Raw genomic sequence first — 26,632 nt, forward strand, 5'->3', positions numbered from 1 at the left:
CACTGCCATCAGCCTGTGTGCAAAGCTACCTTGATGGTACATTCCTACCACACTCTTCTTGATTTCCTTGATTGTTTCTGCTCAGGGAAAACCAGCTGATAATTAAGGCTAAGTAAAATCTGTGGATCTCATTACCTGAGATGTACAACAAAGGCAGGCTTCAAAGAACTAACCTGCAGCTTAAGTTGCCTGTAGGCAAAAAAAAAGGGTGTTGGGAAGCTTCCACATGAGGTCCAAGGACAAAAGTTAAATAATATAAACAACCAGTCATCGATGGTGCCGGTTTTGAGCATCTCCTCAAGGCAAAATCCAGTGGACAGAATCTTTATTTGCATTAACCCCTTCCTAACACCCCAAAGTAAAAGTCAAAGAAAACTCATCTATACCACCTCTCCAGTGATTAAGGGAACTCTGAAACATGCACCACAAAATACACACAACAAACAAGCTGTATCAGATCAGAACAGATACAAATCACTGAGTATAGCACACCTAAAATATCCTTATTTACAAGGCTTCCTCCATTCATTTTGTTTTAAGTTCACTTTCCAATTGGCTCTAGCTAAATCTGCTGCCAGCTGAGAAGCTGTGGAAGTTTGTAACAAGTGTCTCACACCTCAAAAACTCAGAAATACAGTTCCCGATTCTAGGGCTGAATATCCCACAGTGATGACTTTTAGACTCCACTGTCATGGCTTATATTTTAGTAAATGGGTCAGAGGTGGAAGGTCACATATCCTATTACCAGTCTCTCCTATTACCATCCAACTCCCCTTCATCTCAGCAGAAAAATGCGACGTATTATCAGCTTCTTCTTTAATATTGCTTACTCGGGGGGAACATTCTGAAGTAAAATAATGTGGATATTAATTTCCATTGCTTTGAAGAAGACAGTAAAGGTCAAGTTCTAATATTGAAATGCTACTCTCTTCATATTGATTATAATGCCCAAAAGCAGTAACTCCACCCATGTTGGAAGAAGAGACCCCATTATGAAGCCTGTATTCCAGTTCTGTATAATTCCTGAAAAATAATCTCCCACCTCTTCCAGCAAAATTTGAACTGAAATGTTTTCAGCACAATCTTCAGGCTACGGAAAAATACAAAAGAGAAAAAAGAGCAATGCTGTCTCCCGAAGGAATGGTCTCACCCAGACAACTGTGCCTACAGCATTTGTCAGCAGGTAGACCACAGAAAAAAAGAAGCCTATGAAGAAACAGAAAAAAAAGAATGTATTTTGTCTCACATATATAACTTTAAAATAAGATGTATTTGCTTTTTCACTGTTTTGATAATAACTGACTTTTACTTTTTTCACTGTTTTGATTATAACTGACCTTTTCCTTCCTATGACAAAGGTATTAGTGCTTCTTAATGACTACTAGTGGTTGCTGCCATATTTCATGGCAGTACAAAGATGTAGGCTGCTGAAAAGATTTCTTAGCTATTTCAAAGTTTAGAAACAATTCATGCTTAAAATTTTCAGCAAATTTCTGTGAACTATAAATAGCATTTTATCATATTGGAATTTTTAATTCTCTGTATACACAACATATTTAAGGAAGAATTGAATCACTGCCACAAAAGATGGGAATAGAAAGCAGCAAAACAAAATACTGCAGTAGTCTCATCCTCTCAGGCTGCCTATCTTCTCAACTAGCAAGACTCTACTTATGTCATGGCCCCATCATTTGAAAATTAGTGTAATTTTCCCTTTGATATAGGAGAGGATTGTTAGATATTAAAACAGAATAGTGTCTTGTATATGTAAAGAGACTAAAAGTGCTTAGTTTTATAAATAAGTTACAAATTTGAAAAATACTAGTGGATTTTTCTCAAAGGAAGAAAATGTACTTATTGTGCTGTTGACAAAAGCTTTGAAAACAAAGGCATTGTTGTGGATCCAGCAGAAACATATGCACATCTTCATCATTACATTCGTGTCTGAAGAATCAAGAAAAATTTTAAATTATTTATACACATCAGGAGACTTAGGATAATTCATTCATGAACATTCTGTGTTAGAAACACACAAAGCTGTTCTTATGATGTCTATGAATGATGACTGAATTCAGTAGCAAGAAGATGGAGACGTCTCAGACGTGGCTCGTGATGAAGATGGACAACTTTCACAGGAAGCATTTTTACTTTATCTAGAGCTGGGTACATGTCCAATTCACATTAGACATTCTCTGGGTTGACCAAAGACAGTATGTGACCCTTCACAAAAGGTTTTGTTCTTTGGGTTAATTATTTTTCTAAGTCTTAAAAGCATACAGGAGACACATGAACCCACAATACACGTATGGTGCATACACTTCTTTCTGTATATGTAGTGATGTATCTCCTTCAAGGGGGAGAGCTGTGACACAAGGAAACAGACAACGTTCTGAAGTCCTTATTTTGTACTTTACCCAAAGTTGAAGCAAATTCTGCTAAGATACAGCAGTCATCTACTAGTTTCACGTGTTAAAAAGACCATGGATCAAACTGAAGCTGAGTGAACTGGTTCAAACACTGAGTTGCCACCCTGCCTTGGTATTTTTGAAATCCAGGACACAGCAATTGAAAAACACACAGGTCTTGGAAAAACACAAATGTCTTTGTGCAGATTTGAAGTCACCACTTTCATCATGAGGCTAAATTATATTGTCTAGATTATCCTTTTTCCAAAAGGGAGATATAACAAAAAACGATTAGAAGAATTAGCTAGGTTCAGGAGACATTTCTCTGCCTTAATATCAGAGTTATCAAATTTTTATTTCACCAGGTGGCCATGGAAGATACTGGCCTGAGGGTCTCCAAGCAGTTTCAGCTGAGACATGCCATCACTGGCTAGCATCTCCACTCATATTAAGAAGCTGGTTTCTGTCCTACCAATTCAATCTGCTCCAACTGGGATATGGTCACAACATAAAAACTAATGCTACTTGGAGAAGGCCAAAGGATTGCCAGCCTTCTTGTACACTCCGCATTCAGTGATTGCCATGTGTTTTCTACTCTTCTTGTCATACTATCAGGGACAATGAGAGAGCAGCAGACCAGAATCTGTAAGGCAACAGTTCCAATTCCTGCATTAAATAAGGAAGAGAAGAAACAGTTTTTGAGCAGAAGAAATCTGCCCTAAGCAGAAAGCCCCAGGGGCAAAAAGCCAAGTCAGAGAGCCCTGAAACTCAGGTCAGAGGAAACTGTAAGCAAAAGCCCTACTGAGAAGGGTTCAATAGCACTAGTGAACTAATGGATTTGCAACCTTCCAGCGCTGGAACTAGCACAACATCCCTTACCCGACTTTCCCTGGGAACAATGAGGATGCACGGACAACTTCTTCAGAGGATGTAGGGCAGAGCCTGAAAGGTCTACCATTAAGCTAACATAACAAGGATGAGGAAAGAATTCTTGATGGCAAAATATCACATTAAAAAAAAACTCTCTAAAGTGTCACCCCATTCTTTTCTTGCTTGAACTGTGCTCAAGAACAAAAGCTACAAGGTCACAGCCTGAACATCAAAAGTACTGAATAAAGATTCAATTGATATACTCACATTCCATCTCAGCAGGCCACAGATAAAATGTTGGAGGGGGAATGGGAGGAGGACAGAGGAGATGGAATATTCTGTGCACCAAATCTAGGTCTATGAAACTGGATAATTTGGAATTTGCATTTGCACTTCTCAGAAAAGCATGACCCTTTTCCCAGATGATGGAAGCTCATTATGGATTTTAAAATTTATAACATGATTCTCAATGGAAACACCATAATTTATGCCATATTTATGTAATCCCAGCTCTCCTGAAGGTTTTCTAATTGAGAAAAAACTGCGTATTTGTTAGATGGTTAAAAAAAAAAAAAAAAACCAACAGAAGGGGGAAGAAAAGGAAAGACTATGTTTGGTCTGTGAATAGCCAAGTACAAAGAAACAAACAGGACAGACTTTTTCAATCTCTACCATTTCTGACCACCTTATGTGGACAGAAGCTTTCAATTGGTCCACCAAAAAGAAGTAAGTAGCACAGTGCAATTTGGACACACTAAAAAGCAGGATAAAATAACATCATAACTAGCACTGTATATGAGACTAGAAAACTATCAGCTCCTCCACGTTCATCTTAGAAGACCAGGAATTCAGTTCACCTGCTTTCACCAGCCAGTCCAACTGCTTTCAGGGAAAAGCAAATGAGTAATGTCTATAAAAAAAATTAGCAGCCAGTCAGGGTTGGAGAGAACAGCAGGAGGGAAAGCAGAGTAAAGATGAAAGCTCCTGCTGCTTCCAAGCTCCATATCACATTGCCAAAGATCTAACACGCTTCTCTTAGACATACACAACTGCACATGCAGGAGGAAGCACAAATGAAACATAGCTGAAAATCTGAGCTATCAAAAAAAATCAGGAAAAAACTCCAGAAATTAAAAGCAAATTTTCTATTATTAATGTTCAAGAAGAAATAGTATACACTTCTCTGCAACAGGAAAGGGTATTTAATAAGTAACTTCCAAAAGTCTTGGAAATTTTAAATGTTGACTTCATTTCATGAAAAAGGTTCCAGGAACATCCTTTTCCAAATGAACTGTAGTTTTTTAAGCTCAGCCTGTCTTAATTTGGAACCCTTTTAACTCAAGGAAGCCCACAGGGTGACCATAAGAGAAAGAGACAAGACAGAGAAAAATTGCTGGAGTTTCTTTACTTTTGAGTATTCTTTATCTTAAATATCCAATGACACAGTGTCCCAGAGGTTCTTGGCTTGCATGTTTTATTTTTAACAACACTGAAAAACAAAGCTGTTATGACTCCCAGCTCAACTGGCTTCACAGGGACTTTGCAGTTAATTGAGTCGTCACTATTTAGCCTGCAGTAGTTACCAGCTCTGCCAACTCTGTAGGCAATGAAAAAGTTCCCCATGCTACAGCCAAGCTACTGCACTTTTCTTTGTTTACTAAATGCTCCAAAGCAATGTGGCTTTTGAGCTTAGTCCCTAAAACATAGACACAACCCCCATATAGTAACTCTTGTGACATGCACACTCAGGATAGCTACATTTCTGTAATCTTAAAACTGACCAACACCAAATAAAATGAACAGGTTTACTTTATGTAAGTGGATGATTTACCTTCCACTTAAAAAAAAAAGTATTCTTTACTGGAAGATGAAGACAGAATTTCCATTTCAATTTTCATGTTTACCTTCTACCAGTAGATCAACCAAAAACTTAAAAAAATATAGCTATTGTTTCACTGTGCCCTTGACCTATGCATTCAACTTTCCAGACCTACTCTAATACAGTGAATAGGAGGCTTATCACCGTGAGTCATCTAACCAGTGCCATGAGGTCATTTGTTGACTTCAGTGTTGCAAAGACCATTAGGCTACATATCACCGAGCTGGGAAATGCCTGCAATAACTCCGGTCATAATTCAGGATGAGGTCACAAGAATTATACCCACTGAGTCAAAATACAATTTTCTGGAGCTCTTCCTTAGATGGTAAGGGTACAGAATCTGCTGTTACTCCAGGACAATACAAAAGCTCAGCTGCTTTACATCACTTGCAGCATTGTTAACAAAAATCAGTGTTTTCCACTGTGCACCAATTAGGAACATCAGGCAATAAATTACACATTCACTCAGCTAAGAGCTTTCTCTTGGCAAACTCCTGATCTTCCCTGTATTCTTTTCTTAGCAGTTATTACAGTTATTATTGATTTTCCACAGATAAAAGTTTTGTGATAATATATGCCCTCCAGCCTGACAATTTCAGAAAAATAGACCTCAGAAAACCTCCCAGCCTCAAAGAGGCTGTCTGGTATAAATATATGTCCTGGAGAATAATATATATTATATATTATGTCATATAGATCACATAATGTATAATATAATATAATATAATATAATATAATATAATATAATATAAATTATATTATATTATATTATATTATATACAAAATATAATTTATAACCTGTATTATATCTGTAACATAAATCCTGGGGAATAAATGTGAACTTTCATTTCTTTCTTTGAGAGTGTTTCAGGTTTTTATTTTTTGTTGCTATTATAATCATAGAATGGTCTGGGTTGGAAGAGGTTTTAAAGATCATGAATTTCCAACCCCCCGCCCTAGGCAGGAACACCTTTCACTAGACCAGGTTGCTCAGAGCCTCATTCAACCTGGCCTTGAGCATTTCCAGGGATGGGACAGCCACAATTTCTCTGGGCAACCGGTTCCAGTGCTTCACAATCCTCATATTAAAGAAATTCTTCTCAATATCTGCTCTCTGTCAGGTTAAAGCCATCTCCCCATATCCTATCACTACATGCTCTTGTTGAAAGTCCCTCTCTGTCTTTCTTGTAGGCTCCTTCTGGTACTGAAAGTCTGCAATTAGGTAACTCTGAAGCCACCTCTTTTCCAGACTGAATAAACCCAATTCTCTCAGCCATCCCTTATAGGGAAGGTGCTCCACCCCTCTGATCGTCCTGGCAGCCTCCTCTTGACTCACTCCTACCACACAGTGAGATAAGGATGGAAGAGGCCTGAAACTTCAAAACCTTCTGAAGATGTTCCATGGCCAAGAGTTAAGCGTCTCTCTTCCATGCTTTGTACTGGCACTCAGATGCACTGTTTTCTCCACCAATTACTCCCCCAAAAATAAATTTACTCAGTATGCATGATAAATGCTCTTTAATTTTTTTTTTTTTAATCATTAAGCAATTCCTGTATCCTCTGTAATTTTATAATGCAAGACAGCAGATGCTTCCAAAGCACTTACGTTGTATTTCTGCATGCTGCTATCTGTATGTGGCATTAAGACCACAGCTTTTCACAGTGAAGTAGATGGAAAAGCATTATCTGAGAAACTGCCAAATCAAAGATGTAGAGACTGTCTGTCACATGAGCACTTTTAAAAGTGACACACAAATTGGTACAAATACGTATAAATTACAAGATGTAAATAATAAAAGAAAAACTGAAAGTTACCCAGTCATAGCATTTAAATGACAAAGTACAAAAATAGCCACAAAACTGGATGATGCTTTGAAACACCATCTAGACCTATGGGAAATGAAACATTACAATATATCAAAACACTGGAATAGAGTTTTATTGCTATAGTAAATAGCAGTATTTCCAAGGTTGGAAAATGGTTTTCACGACTGGGATAGAGAAGAAAGAATTCTGTTACCCAAAAAAAGGACACAATAAGCAAGATAACCTCAGAAGCAGGATGCTGATAAAGCCAAGGGATGTTTGTCTATATATGTATTCAAACTCCAAAATCTTTGTCATGCTGGATATAAGCAATATTATTACCCAGAATGAAAAAAAAAGATAACTACAGAACTGTAAATCAAGCTGTTCCCAGAATCAGAACTTCCACACAGTTCAGTATTTAGCCAAGATGAACATATGATATCGCAGGAAATTAAGGGAATCAAATCTGAGATAAAAGTTAAGGTCAGTGAACTTTTCTCCTGGCTGCCATGGGTATAATAATACTTCAAGTCTGATGCTGAGCTGTCTCTGAGCAGTTGACAACGAGCATTATTAAGTAAAAGAATAAGCCACAACTTCACCAACTCAGAAAACAAATAATTTGGCAATCTGTATACTACCAAATTGATTCTAAATGAACAAATAGGATGTAAATGACATTCAGACTCCACAGTGTCTCAGACAACTCTATTGCAGGCACATTTAGCCCACAACAGTAATATGGGGACCCGAACCACTCACATCTATGTTATCAGAAAATCTCATAGATTTATCCCACTCAGGTATATACACCAAATCAGTTGTGCTTTTTTCTCCTTTATTCCTTCTTTTTTTTTTTCTCCTTGGGCTCTTCAATAGTAAATTAGATTATCTCAGATTAAATTAATTAAATTCAGAGGGAAACTTCCTATAAACTGCATACAATAAGCTGATACATCTGACTCAGGCCAAGTTGAAAGAACATTTAGCACAGGCTACTTCTAAATTTTGTTCTAGAAACTTAATAGAGAACTGAACAGCACCATGAATATGCCATATTCACCTCTTTTCATTTAAACCTATGTAACTTTGATGGTAGAAGACACAAACCCATATCTGATGTAAAAGCAAACTTACTTTATAAGCTTTAATTGAAGCTTCAGCTAAACCTCCCCCAGGCCCTAAAATTAACTATTATTTTCCTTATGCAGCTTTACTGGGTTTTTGTTTGGTTGGAGCTGCTTTTCACTTTTCCTTCCATTTTTTGTTTCAACCAAGTTAGTGCTTGTCTACAGTCACAGATTCATATTCATCTCCTTCATTTTCCCACTTCCTTGAGTCTTTTTCCTTTGTTGCTTTCTTTTACTTTGAGCTTCATTCTGCTGCCGCCTCAACAGTAACAATATGTTTCCCTGTACATAGACAGCTACAACATTCCCTCAGCATGACCACTGCTTAGGATTTCAGCCTGTAACTTCCCCCTAATTAACATCACACAGCATCCCCCTCAGGAGCGCCAAGCAGAAATGCTATCTTCTCTCACTGCTTTACTGAAGGAGAGAGAGAAGTATTAAACTCTAAATGTTACTCATGAAAAATGTTAAACAATTTTCTAACTGCAGTTTTAATTTACAACCAACTAGACTTCTGCCAGAATTTGCCTTGCATTGGTGGAAAATTAGAAAATAAGTAACAAGTCAAGATGAAAGCTGCCTGGTTTCTCCATTATGAAAGAGTTTGGAAAGAAATGTCCTCCAACAGACCTCTGGCTCATACCACCATATATGCATTTTTCCATTAGGAGAACACTATCCCTCAGATAACTGATATTAGAAGTTGATCTCATCTTCAGTGGTATTTGTCCTTGTTCTAATTGTCCCAGCCTAAATTATAGCACTGGAGCCCTTAGTTAGTCATCAAAGTTCAAGAGAAAACTGCTTAACACAGTGTCCCATTCTTACTGGTTTTCCATATCAAACTTACCAGATAATTTCCAGAGCTCATAGAAGCATTTCTTTTTTCCATTTTTTTCCCCACCCTTTTTCCCCATCCATGACAGCAGCCTAGGCTGCATTACAGAACACAGCATGTCCAAGATGGATTAGACGCTGCCAGGAGGAAAGCAACAGCTTCCTAAAGCCCTGCTAGTGAAGCCCACAGCTGTAGTGGCCATAATGTTACTTTCAAATACTAAAGGCCAGGCACAACATCAATGAGGTCACCTTCTAAAAACTGCATTTGTCATACAGCTTTCCTTACTTTTCTGGTCCTAATATTTGTTTCTCACAAAATCAAAACCAACAACAGAAAAGTCAAAGCCTAAATAAATACAGATTTTTTCCCCCTTCCCATTTTACGTATCAGGTGTGACAAGACATAAAACATACAACATTGCACTTATATTGACAGCTCCTGATGGAAGTTTCACTATCAATTTCATTTACCAAAAAAAACCCCTCATAAAAAACCTATAATCCAAGTTTGACCCCACATGACCAAGAGTCTACAAGAGTAGAGAAAAAACTTTTTATTATCCTAATACTCTTTGGATCTAATCTCAGCTTAGGTGAAGACTTAAAAATACAATGAATGCACACAGTTCTATCATAATCAGTGAGACACCACACAGTTAAATTAGTATTAATTATTAACTTCAAGAGCTTTTCTAGACAAGACCTTTGTTCTAATAATATTAAAGCACCAGAGTTTTAACTGGCTTCAACCACAGTATTGAGTCACAGCTAAAAAGAAAACTTTCCAATGACAGTGTGAGAAATATTTTCATGCAAGTGTGCCTTTATCATTTTTTTAATATATCAAGTGGGAAAAATCTCTGTTCTTGTTCCTAGCAAATACTTCCGTATACTGAGCTCACACAAGATGTTATGAAGGAAAAGGGATTATACTGCATTTGACAGTTATAGTGCTATAAACTTTCATCTAGACCAAGTTCACATTAAAAAACCTTTTAAGTGTCACTAAAAAGGCACAAGAAAGCCGTATTTACTTTTCTCTCATTAAGTCAGTACCATATCAACTATAAACCTAAAGAACAATAAACATATTTGAGACTTGAGTTATAATTTGAACTCAGCATTACAGATATTGAAAGCTGCACCCGTAACCCTCTGCACACCTCGTTATCACAGCACAGCTGCAGGGACAGACAGCTCACAGATAAAATAGATATTGTTATGAATAAATGTGTCAAATCATTCACTAATTGTTACTCAGATGAAGCAGTAAAGAAGAACTGCGGAAATTCCTTTATAAATTGGCCACCCACGGTTTTCTCTCCTTTGTGAAAATGCCACTTTTAAAATGCACAATCTTGGGATGGAAATCCACAGTAATTTAGAGACGTCTAACTTCAGGGTGTCAGTCACATGACACAGGGGGGGATTTTGCCCAGCCGACTCCAGAATGGGCCCATTGTACAGACAGACACACAGAAGACACATGGCTGCAGGAGCAAGGCACGAGGGAGCTACGACTGCTGTGTCTGGGGCTGTCATGATCATGAAGCCACACATCTCATGTGGAGGGCCAACTGTGGACCCTGTGATTTTCTAGTATCTCCCTGGCTCACCTCACTCTGGGAATTATGCAGTTAGTACTATTTTAAAAGGGCCCTCAAAGTCATAAGAGTTAAATCTTTTTAGTTTGTTACCAATTTCAGCTGCGTCTGAACCAGTGGTGTGATGGTAAATTGTTTATTATTTCTCTAATAAGGCTCATTTTTAGTACCTTCTAAGAGAGAATGACCACACAAAGAAGGCATATCCAGCAATTCGTGCAAAGGAGCTCAACACAGACAGACTCAGATAAAGCAGCTGTCACTAGGGACCACGAGAGGCTGACAAGGAAGGATAATGGAGTGGAGCAGAAAGCTTAACAGGCATCTCCAAGCACACGAGATAGGATTAATTCCCAAGCCACGCAAAGAGTCCATGGGGAAGGAAAAACAAACAAAAGCTAGTTGCAAACTACACACAGCTTCAAAAGCGTCTGCAGTTTTGCTCCGTGATCTTTTGATTGCCTTTATCAAGAAATGCTTGTCATTACTTCATGCTGCATATATGTGAAAAATCACATCTACCCTCATCCTAGGTACTGCCTGCAGGCAAGAAGTGTGTTTTACACAGTTCCCCCATCTTCCAGAGTGACCCCACCTTAAACGTCATCTTAAAGTACTTGTCTAGATTTACTTGTATAGTAAATCTAACAGGAGCCAAGACACAGGTGGAGCTGCATTCTTTAACAAGAACTCCCACACCAGAGGCTTTGGTTTTGAAGCACCAAAGTTTCTTCCTACTGAGAACATAACCATATAATTTGAATTCTCAGGCTATTCACTATGGCTTGGCATAGAAATAAGAAGCGCAATGTAATTAGAAAAAAACCCCACATATATAATCATTAAATGTGAGTGCATACCTTCCCTGATAGCAGTAAATGGGGTTCCTTCCTCTTCTTGTAATCTAATCACCTTCAATGCCACCAGCTTTCCATTTACCCTGAAAGGGAAAGAGGGGAAGGAGAAATTTAGAAAAGCCAAAATGATAGCAGAAACAGTATTTCTCATAATAGAAGTTGTTTCCTATCATGTACTTGAAATTATTCAATTTCTTCAATGCCAGTGATCCATTTATAGCACTGTAAGAAGCTTCCATAGCTTCCATAATGTCAACTTTATATTTTCACACTCAGATGCAATCCAAGAAATGATCTCAGTTTTCTGTGAGTCAATCTGTTTCCTTTCTGCCACAGCTTTGTTACTGAAGCTTTGTTAAGAAGTAACACATTTAAAAATTTCATTAGAAAATATCTGTTCATTATTTGATCAAACAGTTCAAAGAAAAAGGCATATGATTTTCATCAATCACTTCACTTGCAGCATATCAAGATTTACACTGATTACCTCCTTCCCACTGCATGATACACATTATTATAGCCTTCAAATAGCTACAAAGTTTGCATAACGAAATCATTTTTAGGTCATTCTGGCCATTTCCCACTAGGAAAGGATTGTTCCTGAGGCATATTCTTGACTACATGGTCCAGGCTACTTTTAGATTATAATAACTCTCATTTATAAGTTTAAAAATCTTTTATACTCCAAGAGACAAAAGTTCTTAACAGGTCATTTTAGTGTAAAATATATTTGGCTTGTTTCACTTTTAGTGTTCAAAATTTTAGCAGACATGAATTACATCCAGGCCTTTCAAAAAAATCCAGTTGGTTCAGTTTATCCAAATAAAATCTCACAAAAATGGAACAAAGCTGATACTCATTACCCACTTCAAGAACAAACTCATACCATGAAACTTTAACAGACTTCCCATATATGACAAGCAATGGTGAGGATAAACTACCAAAATGGCATAATACAGTTTAAAAAAATATTGTTATTATTATTATTAATAATATTTATTTCTGTAAAAGCAAAAATTAGCCTTCACAGCCACAAAGCTCAAGGATGCATTGGAGACTTTACACTCCTGCAGTCATGGAGGCAATTCTCTACTGTACTACAAGAGGGATGGCCCTAGAAGATGTAATACTTTTCAAAGCAAGATGATACACACAACCACCAACACTGAATTCATCTTCTCCACCAACACTGAATTCATCTTCTCCCTCAGGCTTTTAATTTTTGCAGTTATATGAGTTCGGTGACGGATGGCTACTATCTGTTTCTTCTGATTACTCCTCTTTTATAATTACCAAAACCTCATTAGCCCTATACAGAACACTGCACAATGACTCTGAGCAAGTTAAGAAACCCTGGTTATCAAAAGAGGGTTTACTCATCACCTTCCAATTACTCATAATATTCAGGCTGGCACCAGTTCAAGTCTGAGGCCACTGAGAAAGGAAATTATCAGCTTAACTCGCCTGGATTTTTTTTTTTTTTTTTTTTTTTTTTTTTTTTTTTTTTTTTTTTTTTTTTGGGGGGGGGGGGGGGCGGGGTGGGGCAGGATTTAAACAGGAGTTATGGCATCAGGAAAAGATAAGCCTTGCCTCAAGTAACTTTATGTGTCATGCTCAGACAGGAGAATCCATGAACCATATTAAAAGCAGAAGGACTGATGACAGACATGCAGTTCATAAACAAGTGTAGTTTTCAATTCTTCTGTCAATCCACCCCCCTACCTATCTTCTATGTATTACTTAGATAACTGGAGAACTTGAATATTTTGCAAGAGATGAAATAACTGCAGGAGGAATTTAAGTAAGAAAAGCAAAATTCTTTTGCAGATAAAGAACAAGACATATTCTGTGTTCAGAGAAGGCAATATAAAATACAATGAAAAAAACACATCAAAGTGGTATTAAGGAAACAGGGATATGATGTCCCTTGATTGAGAAGGACAAAACCATGCAACATTGTGTGGTTTATGTTTTTTTTAATCTGAAGTTCTACATTCCATTGGTTCATAAAGAGTAATATATAACGCAAAAACAGTAGTATGGAACCAGCTTCAAAGAATTCACAATTAAACACAATAGATGAGCTGTACTTTTTAGTTATCATTGCCCCTTTGTCATTGGTACCTGTCATCATCTTGACAGACATCTTGGCAACTCTTATACTATCAAAATAATCAAACTAACCTCAAGTAGTGTTCCTCGGGATTTCATTCTTCTCTTTAATATAATTTATCTCCAAAATATCAATCTATAATTTCTATAATACAACAGCCTCCTTATTCTCACTTACTACCCATTAGTAGTGACCGACAAGTCATTAAAATATTTTTTTTTCCATTTAATTTTCTATAAACAGGAGCATATAAAACTGGAGATGTGAGAAATTATGAAGTATCAATTAAAGAGCTAGGGTTTACATTCACATCCTTTAATTATCCTCCCACTGATGCAATCTCATGATGCAGTTAGGTGATGCTGAAGAGATGAGCTAAGGGCTGCCTCATCAGGTTTCTCCTGCTTAATCCTTGCCACACATTCCTGACACTGTCTTGTATTTGCTCTCATTTATGCTAGACTTTACAGTGAGACTCCTTAGAGAGCTTAAATAAGAGAAGACTGGCCCTTCCAAGAAGAATTAAATAATATTTTTTAATAATTATGAAGGCATGAAAAAAAAGAAAAAGAAAAAGAAAAAGAAAAAGAAAAAGGAAAAGAAAAAGAAAAAGAAAAAGAAAAAGAAACGAACAAGAAAACGAAAAAGAAAAAGAAAAAGAAAAAGAAAAAGAAAAAGAAAAAGAAAAAGAAAACGAAAACGAAAAAAAGAAAACAAAACACCACAAGAAAATACATAAGAACTGGGTCCACCTTTTGAGAAGAAATGTGCCACGGGATCAAGCCAGTTATGTCCTGAAATTACACCCTGAAACTTGTGATGCCATGTCAAAATAATATGGCAATTTCCTTAGAAACAACACTGAAAAAAGGAAAAGTGGGTAAAATTACCTCTGCAACCTATCAATACCTGTCTTTGCAGACTTCAGATGTGATCAGATAAGGTTATCAGAACTCCTTCCAGATATTACTTCACATTTGTCTTCCACAACTTTCAAAGCATGATCAGTATTTTCATTATTTTCAAATACAAGTAAAAAACCTGACAAGCAGACTGCCTTTTAGACAGTGAAAAGGCAACACTGCTTACTCTTTTAACATCTAGGATTCATTAAACCACCTCTATTACTCACTGTCCAAAGCAAACAATTTCACATCTTCTCGGAACAATACACTTCACTGTGTCAAAGATTACACTTATCATCTTATGCCCATCTTGTCAACAGCCTCATTAGTTTCTATTAAAGACAATATTGACTAAAGAATTCCTATTTTTAAGCCATCCTCCCTCCTAAACTAACTCACTTTCTCTTTCTCATTGAAAAGCCTTCAGAGAAAGTACAGAAGTCCTAAAGCCTCTCTAGTTATCACAAAAAACTACTTTACTCTAGGGAAAACACCTGCACCTGATGGACAGTTTTCCAATTTATGGAAATTCAGCACTTTAACATTATATAATCTCTTCTAAGAAATGTCTGATTATATATGGAACATAGGCAAAAGAAAAATTAGTCCAAATTGTTTTATGCAGCATAAAGTAAAAGTCTGCATATTATAAAAAATACAAATGAGCCAGATATTACAAAAAATGCTAATTTAACATGTCATTCTGCATTTTCTAAACCGGCATATATCAGCACTACCAAAATAAATACATTTATAAAAAATGACCATTTATGAGAAAGTAGAGAAGATTGGAATTTATTTAATGCTTTAATGCATCATTAAGAACATATAATACTGATGAATATAAAGTAACTGATTACTTAATTGGCTGCATTGGGGATAATGCTGACGATGCCACAGAGAACAAAACAGTACCATAACACTATTTTCTTAAGTTCTTCAGATATATTTAGACAAATAAATGTTCTAAATATACACATTTAAAAGAGTCAATTAACATAAAGTCTGCCATTTTTGATTTCAAGCTGTTTATTTAATACTGAATTTTACCACTGGCCCGAGTTGAGGTTGAGCTCATAATTTGAGCAAGTGCTAAGCTTAGGAATACTTCTGTAAAGAAAAATCAGTAGATGATACTGGGATGATGCTCTAATTTGTGATACAAATTTCAAGAAACTAATTCTTATGAAGAAAAGTAACTTTCAATTGTTAAATATTCATTTACAGGAAAATCTCAAAGTTTAATGATCAAACCTTGAGAATATCTAATTAGATCTACTCTGTGGTGATATTAATGTCATAAACAGACACCTAAAACTCCAAACAGACCATGGGGGCCTAATGAAACCAGGCTCTGCCAGAAATTTCCTTTGAAGAAACCTGACAGAGGCACATTCACTGCAGGTTTAGTCACCTCTGATTATTCTACCAACGAATAACTAATTCCAGATTGAGGGAAACTCTTCTTTTAATCATTAACATAAAAGACAGTTCAGTGTAAACATGGTTTATATTATATTTTTCTTACTAAAGAGGACTTACATTTCTAGTTTACAAAAGCCACCCCAGTTGTACTAAAGCCCAATCATGTAAATTCTCAAGGGACTAAGAGAGGCCCTGAATTTCTCTTTTTGAATCCTACCATCTTTTAACCTCATCCTAGACAAAAGTTACCTTGTCTTAGTAGAAGCCAGTGGATTAAAGATACTTCATAATGCTGACATTTATTAGGGCTGAAAAAACAGAAGATCAAAGAGTTTCCTGAGAGATGCAGGATTTAAATTATTAATTAGTGCTGTCACTGGAACTCGGGAGTCAAGGCAGTCTGGTACAGTGAGGCAGCCCTCACTTGAACAGGAGCAGGTAAGAGTTTACCTCCAGGTCCCTCATTCCCGTCCCCCAGCTCACATCAGTCCAAACCACCCAGCAGCTCAGCTAAGCACGGGGCTGTACTCCACCTATGCCTGCTGGAAGGGCAGCAGGGAAAGCAGCGCTGAGCACCATCCTCCTCCTCACACCTCACACCTCCCCACACCCCACTGATGCTCACACTAAGAGAAGTTGAATAAAAATGCAGACCTATCCCTTATAAATAAGGTGGCCTCTTATTCTTATAACTGTGCACACTGACAGTCACAAGGGATCTTCTGAGAGATGTCACTGATCAGCTAACTGGAAAATGCTTTGGTGCACAATGGCAGCTGGCAAATTACTTCACTATTCTCCCTACCATTCCAATCATGCACATATGGCCAATAAGGTACGACCCAGTAACTCTACCACATGTATGTAATATAACTACAGTCTATCCTAGTTTTTCTACCAAGTTTTGCAGGGCAGTCCTAGGTAAGTAATATAATACACCTACTTTCTTCAGTTTTGTCCCCTGCTATGTGAGATAATACTAAGTCACCTCCTCAAACTGCTTTTGAAGCACAGCACATCTAGTGTGATGTTCTTTTTATATATTCAACTATGGGGAAAAAGTTTCCTAATCTTTCTTTTAAATGCTGAGAAATTCACTTGGTAAGTGATTAATATAGTCAATGGTTCATCTTCTAGTTAGAATCCTAGTATCCTATTTTAGTACTTACTCTATTTTTTAGTACTTACTCTACTTTATTTTTTTCCACTATTTGGTATTTTAGTTGCACATCTAGTTGTCATTAAATTTCTCTCTAATTCAACTTTAAGTAATTATTTTTATTAAAGATTTACAATGCAAGAGATTTTTTTTAAAGCATTTATGTACACATTTTAAAATCCTATGTCATAACTTTCCTACAAAAATCAGTTAAGGAAATAAATTTAAAAATGAGGGGGGAAAAAAAGAAAGCCGAGTTGGTAGCCGTAAAGTGCCTTTTTGTAACCCATGAATATGTATTCCTTTTCCAACCATCTGTTATTCTCAGATGAAAAGAGGATTTCATTTGTAGAACACTAATTTCACAAAATTTTCAAGAAATAAAGAAAAGGTTAAGAAAGGCAATGAAGGCAACATGAATCAGAGTAATTTTGAAATATCAGTCTAAATAAATTGGCCATAATAGGAAGAAAAACTTTCCTGTGAACTGGACTGTTGTACAGTCCAGGGAGCCTGTGAACAGGCTCCTGTTGTACAGGGAGCCTGTGAACACAACACCTCACATGGGCACAGAGTAAAGCTTGGGGAATGACTGAAAAATGGCAGCTTGACCATCGCAAACTTGTGGCACTTGCAACAGATTGAACATAAAAAACCAATCAGAGTCAAAGAGCTTTCAGGACAAGTAAAAGAAATTCTGCAACTTCAAAAACAAAAGTCAGAACAGCAATTAGTCCTGTCAGCCATCCTCAGTGAGGGTTTCAGCACCATAAACATAAAAATCAAAATACACACACCATCCCTTTTCTTGTGAGCAGCCATCCACACACATATTCATGAAATATTATGGTCAGCTGTATTCATAACACACTGCCATACATCATGCCAATAACAAACAGAGGTAGCTCACCCTGATTATTCAAAGATTCCCTGCTGCCTCAAGAATAACACAGCATGGAAACAACACCAGTACAGAGCATGATGCCTGCCTGAGCATGATTTCTCTCCACTTTGCACCATGAACTCCCTATTGATTTTTAAGGTGAATAGTAAAAGGTACTGCCTTTGATGGAGGTAAATGTCAAATGCCCAGGGTTCCTGAAAAAAATACATTTTATCTTTGGATACAAGTTGGAGTCACCTTGAAAACAAAAAATTCAGATTTTGAACTGTAATGAGAGAGGGGCCTGGATGGAAGGACTGCCCTATCTCTGCAGCATTTGAGCTCTCGTTGACAGCTTCTACTGTGCTCTGCTCTGTGCTCTGCTCTGTGCCTTACTGACTTCTCATATTAATAGTTAAAAAGGATAGGGATCAGAATTCATTAGAACAAGTGTATTATTAAGAGTAAGTTGAAATTATGAAATTTTGTGATAGGGGAAATAGGCAAAAATGTCTTGATGGAGTTGTTACAAATTCTACACATTTTTGCAATACTATGAGCACGTGCAATTCAGTAAGGGTGCCCAAAAAGGAAAAGGTACAGTAAAAAATCACATGGACATTCAAGAAGGAAATCAAGATCACGTTGGAGAGACCACTGGCATGCCTCTCAAAACACAGACATGTGCTGTGCAAGCAGCAGTCACAGATCACATTGCTTTGACTGAGGGAATCTTTTTTAATTCTTTGCCCTGAAGGGCAACCAGACACAGTGGGAGAGGATGGAAAGCACGCCAACACATAAAATTGCCAAAAGCACAGGTTTTTCTCTTAAGTGCAATATGCAGAGTTCTCAGTGGGGGAACAAGGCCTCCATGCTGCTTTGCAAGGGGCTCTGGTTGGCAGCAGCTCCTTTGTGCTGTCACCAGCTTCATCTCCAGATTCACAAGTCACATCAACATTTATGCGCCGCAGATCAAGCCAGATCCCACTGCTGTATGTTCAGGTAAATTTATAATCAAGCTCAACAGGGAAGAAGGTCAATGGCAGCAGGCAGACACACGTATCAATATACAGACAGGCAGCACTTCCTCAGCCCAGCCACACAGGATGATACAGGAATTCAAAGGCCACCCATTGCTTTGCACCTATTGTATGGCAAACGTCCAAGGTGTTAATCAAATACAGAGTCAATGGAACTTGCATCATTTTTTACAGAGTGAACAGTAAATTAGTCAGCCCATTTTTTCTAAATTTTACATTAAAATAAATCCCTTCAAAGTCATCTGATTTTTATGCAGTAAGCAGCCTCTTGTGATTTTTTACGACTAAGTAAAATATGAGAATCTAGCCTGAATGAAAGTAGAAAATGAACATGCCAAGATGAGTTTCATTACACCCATCTGATGTGCAACACATGAAATCAAATAGATTTACCTATTGATGCAACCGTCAGCCAGAAAAAAATGACTGCTTGGCTGTTTCTCCTACAAACAAAAAAGCCCAGCCTAAGAGAATAATGCTTCACTTTCCTCAATAACACAGTCCTCTTCACTCTGCTGCTTCTTCACCCCAGGGATCCATTTTTATCTGACTACAGAAAGAGAAATCAATCATCCAGTAAAAGGAATTTAGCCCATTTCATTTCACTTTCCTGGAATACAAGCACAGATGCTCAAAAAGATAGAAAAGCAATGAGTTTTATAGGAAGACAAGGGCTTGGTACCATTTATCCTACTCCAAGGTGCAAAAAGCCAGGATTGTTCTGAAAGCAAGTTACAGCATATATGACTTTAAATTTTAGGAAGGGAATGGCTGATTTAGTGTCTTTTTAGGCAGGTATGCATCTTTTAGTCTCTCCAAATAGTATGCTAAGATTAATAATGTTTTATTCCGTCATTATGATCAGCAGGGGAAATGATTTTAAAACCTGAACTGTATCTCAGGAAATGCATAAAAAACCCCAAACTCTATTTGCCACATGCAGCTAGTGAAAAATACTGAGCAAAATAATTCTGAGTACAAAGCATCATTCAAAAGACAATACATACAATCTTAAATTTTCCATCTTCAACTACATTTAAGTTCACATCTCAGAAACATTTTGGCAAAATGAAGAAACTAAGCATTAGAGTTGGTTATTAGGGATTCTCAAACATTTTGACCAAAATCTACTTGTTGTGCAATACCAGCTTCAGCTTTCCCATCATGGGTCTGCATTCTGCATTGTACCATGAGAGCTTAATCCTTCAGCAGTCAAACTGGGCCCGTACCAAAATAAACAGATCTCTTTCGCTTATTTGTATTCCCACTGAGTCTGTAGGCAGGGGAGCACAGTGATGCATTATCAGTCTCACCCTACATACCCATATCAGAGTCTAAGAAAAAAAATCTCTATTCCTGTACCATTTTAAAATAAAGCGATAAACAGTCAGAGTTAACCTGCCTGAAAAGCAGGAGCCAGGTTCAGGTCTCAGCCATAGAATCATGGAATTGCTTAGGCTGGAAAAGACCTCTATCACTGAGTCCAGCCATTAACCCAGCACTGCCAAGCTCACCACTAAAACATGTCCTTAAGTGCCACACTTGCACATCTTTTAAATACTTTTAAATCTTTTAAATACTGCAGGGATGGGCCAGAGCCCTTGTTGGGCCATGCATTCACCCCACACCTGTTCATCTATGGCTCCTCACCTTCTCACAGGGACAGAAGAGGTAACAGGGCCGCATTACCTCAACAAACAAGTCCTTTTGAAATAACAGATAACACCTGCAGTGTTTCCTGAGTTCTTAAAGTACAGCCTCTTCCTGCTGTGAAGTAATTCAACTGTCTCTCTAGTTCAAGAAACAGAAGCCTGGACTGGAGGTGCTGAATCTAGATAGTGCTAGATAATACAGAAATGATTCAATTCTCAGTGGCAGAAAAAAGGTCATATTCAAACAGGTGAAGGAATACTAATACAACAGTAGAAATATTCTCTGCATATGAATTCTCATCCACATTCTAGTTACACACACTTTTTTTCAGAAGACATTTTAAAGACCTTGCATAAGATGTTACAAAGCCACAGGACAAAGTCATACATAATTGTTATAACTCTCACTACTTACTCAGAGCAACCTGTTTATAATAGAGAATGCAGTGTGCCCAGTAATTTCAATTTATTATTCAAGTACCATTAAAATCATTGAAGTATTTCCTTCAGATATGCAGGCAACTCTACTAAAATGAGTATTTCTAACCAATCTATATTTCATTACATGTTCACTATTAATGCAATAGCTTCAGGGAAGGGTTTTGCTTTGTTTCTGAATTTCAGCCTGTTCCACTGACTGACAGGACATGCAGTGACTCTGTTGCCTTAGTTCAGTCTTACTGAAAGCCGAGACATATGGACTGACTGTCATCAGATACTGTGATTTTACTAAAGGATTTTAGTAATAAGGCACAAGCTGAAATCTATACTGTTTTCTCATATTACATAGACCCAAATAAAAAGCTTACACATGTATAATGTCTGGAACTTATGGTAATGCATAACTGAGCCGTTTACAACACAATGTAATAGTGTTTCCTTGAAGAAAGCTGCCAGTGAAAGACAATACCTGCAGTGGCATGGCGGAAGTGTGAATATTTCTTCTACATTTAGAGCATGTTTTTATTCCTATCAGCTGTCATTATGCTTGTCAATTCCTAAGCAAGCTATTGAGAGATGAGGAAGCCCTTGTTCTGATTTATTATAAATATTCAGTGAAAAAAGATAATTTTCAGTACCTAACCAACTTAATGACCTGGAAAATGTTAGGACATATTTTCTTTCTTTCAGTAGTTATTCTGTCCCATGACCATCATGGTATTCTCTGCTGGAATGGCAGCATTGCCTCATTGTCATGGGTTAGTACAGGTTAGTTTTTTAGCTATAGAGGAATGTAGAATGATTCTCTGGGTCAGGACCTGGGAATTGCTTCGGAAGAGACAGGTACCTATCAGAGGGTTAGTTGGAATATTGGCATCTGTTTTGACCACTGAAAATTGTTGGCTACGACTTTGGGAAGCACCATATAAAACCCCTTGATTTCCTGTAGGTGGGTCCTTTTCTTTTTTTCCTTTGGCCAGAGAGAGACAGGTGACATCGAGCTGGGCCTGCTGCTCCCCCCTCTTGGGGGACGGGAGCTGGCCTCAGGCCTGGCCGGATTCCAGCGGCTCCCGGTGAAGGGGGGGAAGGAGAGGTTGCTGCTTTACAACAGCTACTTTCTTCAGACTTCCCTGGAGCAGGGAGAGATCTCTGCTGGGCCCTGATAAGAGCTGTGGGCACCATTTGGGCTGAGGCCACCCCGATTTACACCGAGGGCTGGGCTGAGAAGGCATTTATGATCCTGCCTGGGTTTTTTTGTGATTCTGAACTGCCTGGGTGCTCTGATCTCCGATGTTTGTGCTTGAGTTCTTCCTCCCTCACCAGTGCGGCCTTGAACATCTAATACCATGAGCTACCACAGGAGAGAAGAGACTCTGAGCAGATTTAACCCTTTCTTGGCAACATGAAGCTTCCAGAGCTTGGCCCTTCTCTGAGAGAGAAAAGTAAGGGACAGAGTGAACATAAAGAAGAAACAGCATCAAGTCAGTAGAGCAATAGTGAAAAGACTATTGGGACAGAGGGTTGAAGAGTTGGTTGTTCCATTCGTATTTGAGCCATGGAAATGAACTCTATATTTAGATCAATTCCTTTACATCATGGGAAAGATATGCATTTGGAGAGACGATTGCTTAGATTTGTGTGTGGATTTGAGCAAAAGTGTTTGTGATAGACTAAGTAATATTAATCCTCTAATACGCCTGAACAAAGATAGAGATGAGAAACCTTCTGCGCCGGTGAAGAAGTGAGAAGATATCTCTGTACCTTGAGATGAAGAATCCTTTGCTTTTGGAGTTATTCATCTGTAAAAGGTGACACCCCAGTATGCAAAAGTCTAAGACCCATGACCCATAAGCAGCTTGGGAACCTGCTCCTGGGAGGGTCACAAAGGCAGGTTTCTCCGGGCGGTTGTTTTTGTGACAGTTTAAAAAACCCAAAAGAGAACTGTTCTAAGTTGTCAGTGGGATCCATGACTCTAAGAGAGACTCTGCTCCTAAAGAACTGATGAAAGACTATTGTCAGATAGTGAAACTGACTGAAAATTGCAAGTTTTATCTCTTTATGTTGTTTTGTAGAAAAATTAACAGTTTGTAAGGGGAAGGAAGAGTGTTTTTAGAGTTTCATTCTGTTTTGTTTTACTTTTTTTTCCCAACTTTCTTTTTCTATTCTTTTAGTGTGTATTAATAAAACTATTTGTTCATTTTTAAGGTTAAGATTTCTTTGTTTTTCTCCTTGTCTCTCTCCTACAGAAAAAAAGTGAGTACTAAGACCAAAATTTAGTGAACGTGAAACCACTACACTCATGTATCACTGACTACCCCAAGTTTTAAATAAAGATGTCACATGTACCAAATCCCTCTTTCAGAACTGCTTTGTTATTACTGGAAATCTGATGATGAAAACTTCATTAAGTATGGCAAACGGCACAAGTCACCCCTGCTTCACAACAGATAACTGAATGGAAGCACTGGCAGAAGTAAGTATATTTTAAGTGTGTTTACTGCAATTTTTTTTTTAAGTGTGTTTACTGTTATTTTATGCAATATAAAAGCACTTAGGGCATTTGGGGATGAAAAAGCTACAACAAATAACATTAGAGTGGCTGAAAAAATATGTGACATGTATAAAGTAAATCATTTTGAGGTAGAGTAGTTGCAACAATTGTAAATAAACTGTTGTAAACAAACTAAACCTAGAGTAGCCCAAAATTCTATTCATTCCCTTCATGTTGTTTTATTAAAGTTTTTTAATAATGATAAACAGAAATGAACAACTTAACACATATATTCACCACTGCTCTCAGACCACCATAAAACTCTACTTGACAGCATATTTTGCTTTTACTCCTAGAAATTAATTTGGTATGGATACAAAGAATGTAGTTCAACATTTAAGTGCTAACAAAACATCAGATTAACAAGAACCTCATCTTGTTCTGGTGAAGGCAGTATGCTACCTGTACAATATGGTCTCAGCCCCTTTCACTAGAGCACATGGCTGTTGGTAGCCCTTTCATTCACAGGGATCTATGTACATGTTCAGCAACATTAATTGATACTTTCTGCTTACATTTACACACAAAATTAAATGAAAATAAAACACCACTTACTTGCTTTTTCCTTTGTATACTGTAGCATAGGACCCTTCCCCTAGTTTTTCCAGTTTTTCATATGAGTCTGCTTTTCCAAACTTAGGGCTTGTAGGCTAAACAAAACAAAAAAGAAGAACTTTCAGCATTGCAGCCATAACATTATCTGCTTTGATTCAGCCTTTAGAGACCAAATATCATTATCAAGGCTCATAGACGTGCCTGTTTTCAGTAACCAACAACAAAAAAATTAATAGGGAAAAAAAATAATATTTATTCAACAACCCAGATGGTAGTTGATAATATCAACCATACACTTAGATCACTGGATCTATCAGAAGGATTTTGTTCTTAATCAAAGAGATGATTCTGTTTTATTTTTCACACATATCACTTCATAGAGGGAAAAAGACCATTTACAACTAAAGCATCTTATTTATGTTTAGAGATCTAAACAGGAACCTTAATCCGCCCTACAAAATAGGACTAAAAGAGCTGTTTAATAATTTTTTTCTTTCTTATTTTTTTAGACTAAAGCCGATCCAAAAACATTGCTTTAAGTATTCAATGTTCCATTAAATCAATCATTGTTCAGAATGGTCAAAATGCTACAGGAAAGCATCTTTAATGATGTCATCTTCTGAATTATGATTACAGCCTTCAGATATGGATGTAATTACATCATATTTTAATGTACGTTCTACATAGTTGATAAAAGTCCTGCAGTTGATAATATCTGCAGCCTAAGTGAGAAGTCTAAAACTGAACCAAGTTAAGGAAGGATTCTTGCTCAAAGAGCCAGACAGCTCAGCTGGCCTTTGTGACAGACTGGTACTTGCCTCCCCTTCACACAGGCCTAAGAGAGAACAAATCAACACTGCGAAAATAGAAATCCACCCATCATTATAACTTTCCATCCTGAAATTCTGAAAAAACGTTTGACTTTTTTGAAGTCCATCCTATTTTCCCACATTTCCCCATTTTCCAGTTGTCTGGAAGGAAAGGGGATTTTATTTTTTTCTCCAAGACCAGATGGACACTGCAAAAACAGACCTGCAGCTGCCCTCAGCATCACCTATGTATTTTATAGACTGCCGTGCTCAGATATTCTCCTGTCCTAAACCAACCAAAAGATCATTGAGAAAGTTTGAAGGGTGAGCACTCAAATCACACACAGTGACTGATTTGATAGTACTCTTGTTAAACACTACAAAGAAAAGCAGACAAGCAAACCCAGCATGGTTAAGGTTGAATTCAGGTGGGATTAAGGATGAATAAAGCTGCGCTATATGCAGCTGCACACATGATACCCTCACATTTGGGATCCTATGTCTGATTTATGAAAAGTATTCATGTATCAGGTTTTTGAAAGGAAATTAACATTATAGTACGGGGCACATCTGTGTGTAAATTCTTGCTAAGCTGTGGTTGAAAGTTTTAAATCAACTGACCCTAAAAATTGCTTCTATTTAAATAGACGGGGACATCCCAGGCAAGCTGACTTGGTTCCTCAAACTTGACCACTACACCCAATTAACCATTAGCCAGAAAATACAAACGTTCTCTTTACTCAATTATTCTGCATTTGTCCTATGCAAAAAATTCTAGCGCTTTGGCAACTACACACCTTTTTTTTTTTTTTATATCAACATTTCAGCTTTCTATTCAATGGCATAAGGACATACATATGTATGTTTGCAAAATTGAGCCCTTTCACATCTCTCCAATACAAAGAACAACCTATTATTTTGCTATCCAATTCCTAAGTATTAGTAGACTTACACAAATTTGTCATAATGAAACTCTCAGATCTTCTTCCTGCTACATTATTTAGAACACTTCATTATAGATAAGGCAGTAATATTCTTGGTTTCCAATCTGTGCTTAAAAAGGCCTGGTTAAAAACAATTTTAGGATTTTTTTTAAATCACAGTTTTATTACAGATGTCACTAATAAAGGTGACTAAAATATTTTTTCAAGTAGCCTTCTCATTTAGCTATCCAATTATGGACTAATGCAACATTAAAAAACTTCAGGAAAAAAGTGGTTAGATGTTGAAATGCCTTGCATATAATGAAGAGGGAGCACAAAGTATTTCCCAAATTTCAGGCTGCAATGAACACACAGTGAGTAGCTTTGTTTGGAGTGGAAATTCTGCCCTAGTTAACAGTGAATAGTTCACTGTTGGCTTCCTCATAGCAAGACAGAGAAAGGACACGGTGTATACATGTGTTTCACATCCATTCTTATTTCACACTGAGATTTACTTTTATTCTCTACTTCTGGAAACCATAATCTAAAGGTCACAACAACTTGTAAAGCCCTAAGATCTTCACAGGAAACAGAATGCCTTTAATCCATTACCACACAGTAAATCATCAACAATAATTACTCCTACAGCCTTCAGCTCATTGCTCCATAGCACAGCTGCCAGAAGCACAGACTGGAAGCCATGACTTTTGACTCATTCTCCTCCTGAAAGTTGCTGCATCCTCACCAAGAAGAGACAAAACTAAAAGCTGGTGTTG

General features: G+C 37.4%; 1 protein-coding gene across 7 annotated transcripts in view; it reads right to left on the reverse strand.

The window, feature by feature from the left end:
• CDK14 (cyclin dependent kinase 14) overlaps window positions 1–26,632 on the reverse strand; it is a 349,244-nt gene that overhangs the window by 228,971 nt on the left and 93,641 nt on the right. For all 7 annotated transcript variants that reach the window (XM_040088080.2, XM_040088088.2, XM_040088063.1 and 4 more), the window contains 2 exons: window positions 24,125–24,219; window positions 11,401–11,480 (listed from right to left, as the gene is read on the reverse strand). In XM_040088080.2, coding sequence (XP_039944014.1) covers window positions 11,401–11,480; window positions 24,125–24,219 — 175 coding nt within the window. The remainder of the gene's footprint in view (window positions 1–11,400; window positions 11,481–24,124; window positions 24,220–26,632) is intronic.

This window comes from Hirundo rustica, chromosome 1, assembly GCF_015227805.2.
Source record: "Hirundo rustica isolate bHirRus1 chromosome 1, bHirRus1.pri.v3, whole genome shotgun sequence".
Taxonomy (NCBI): Eukaryota; Metazoa; Chordata; class Aves; order Passeriformes; family Hirundinidae; genus Hirundo; species Hirundo rustica.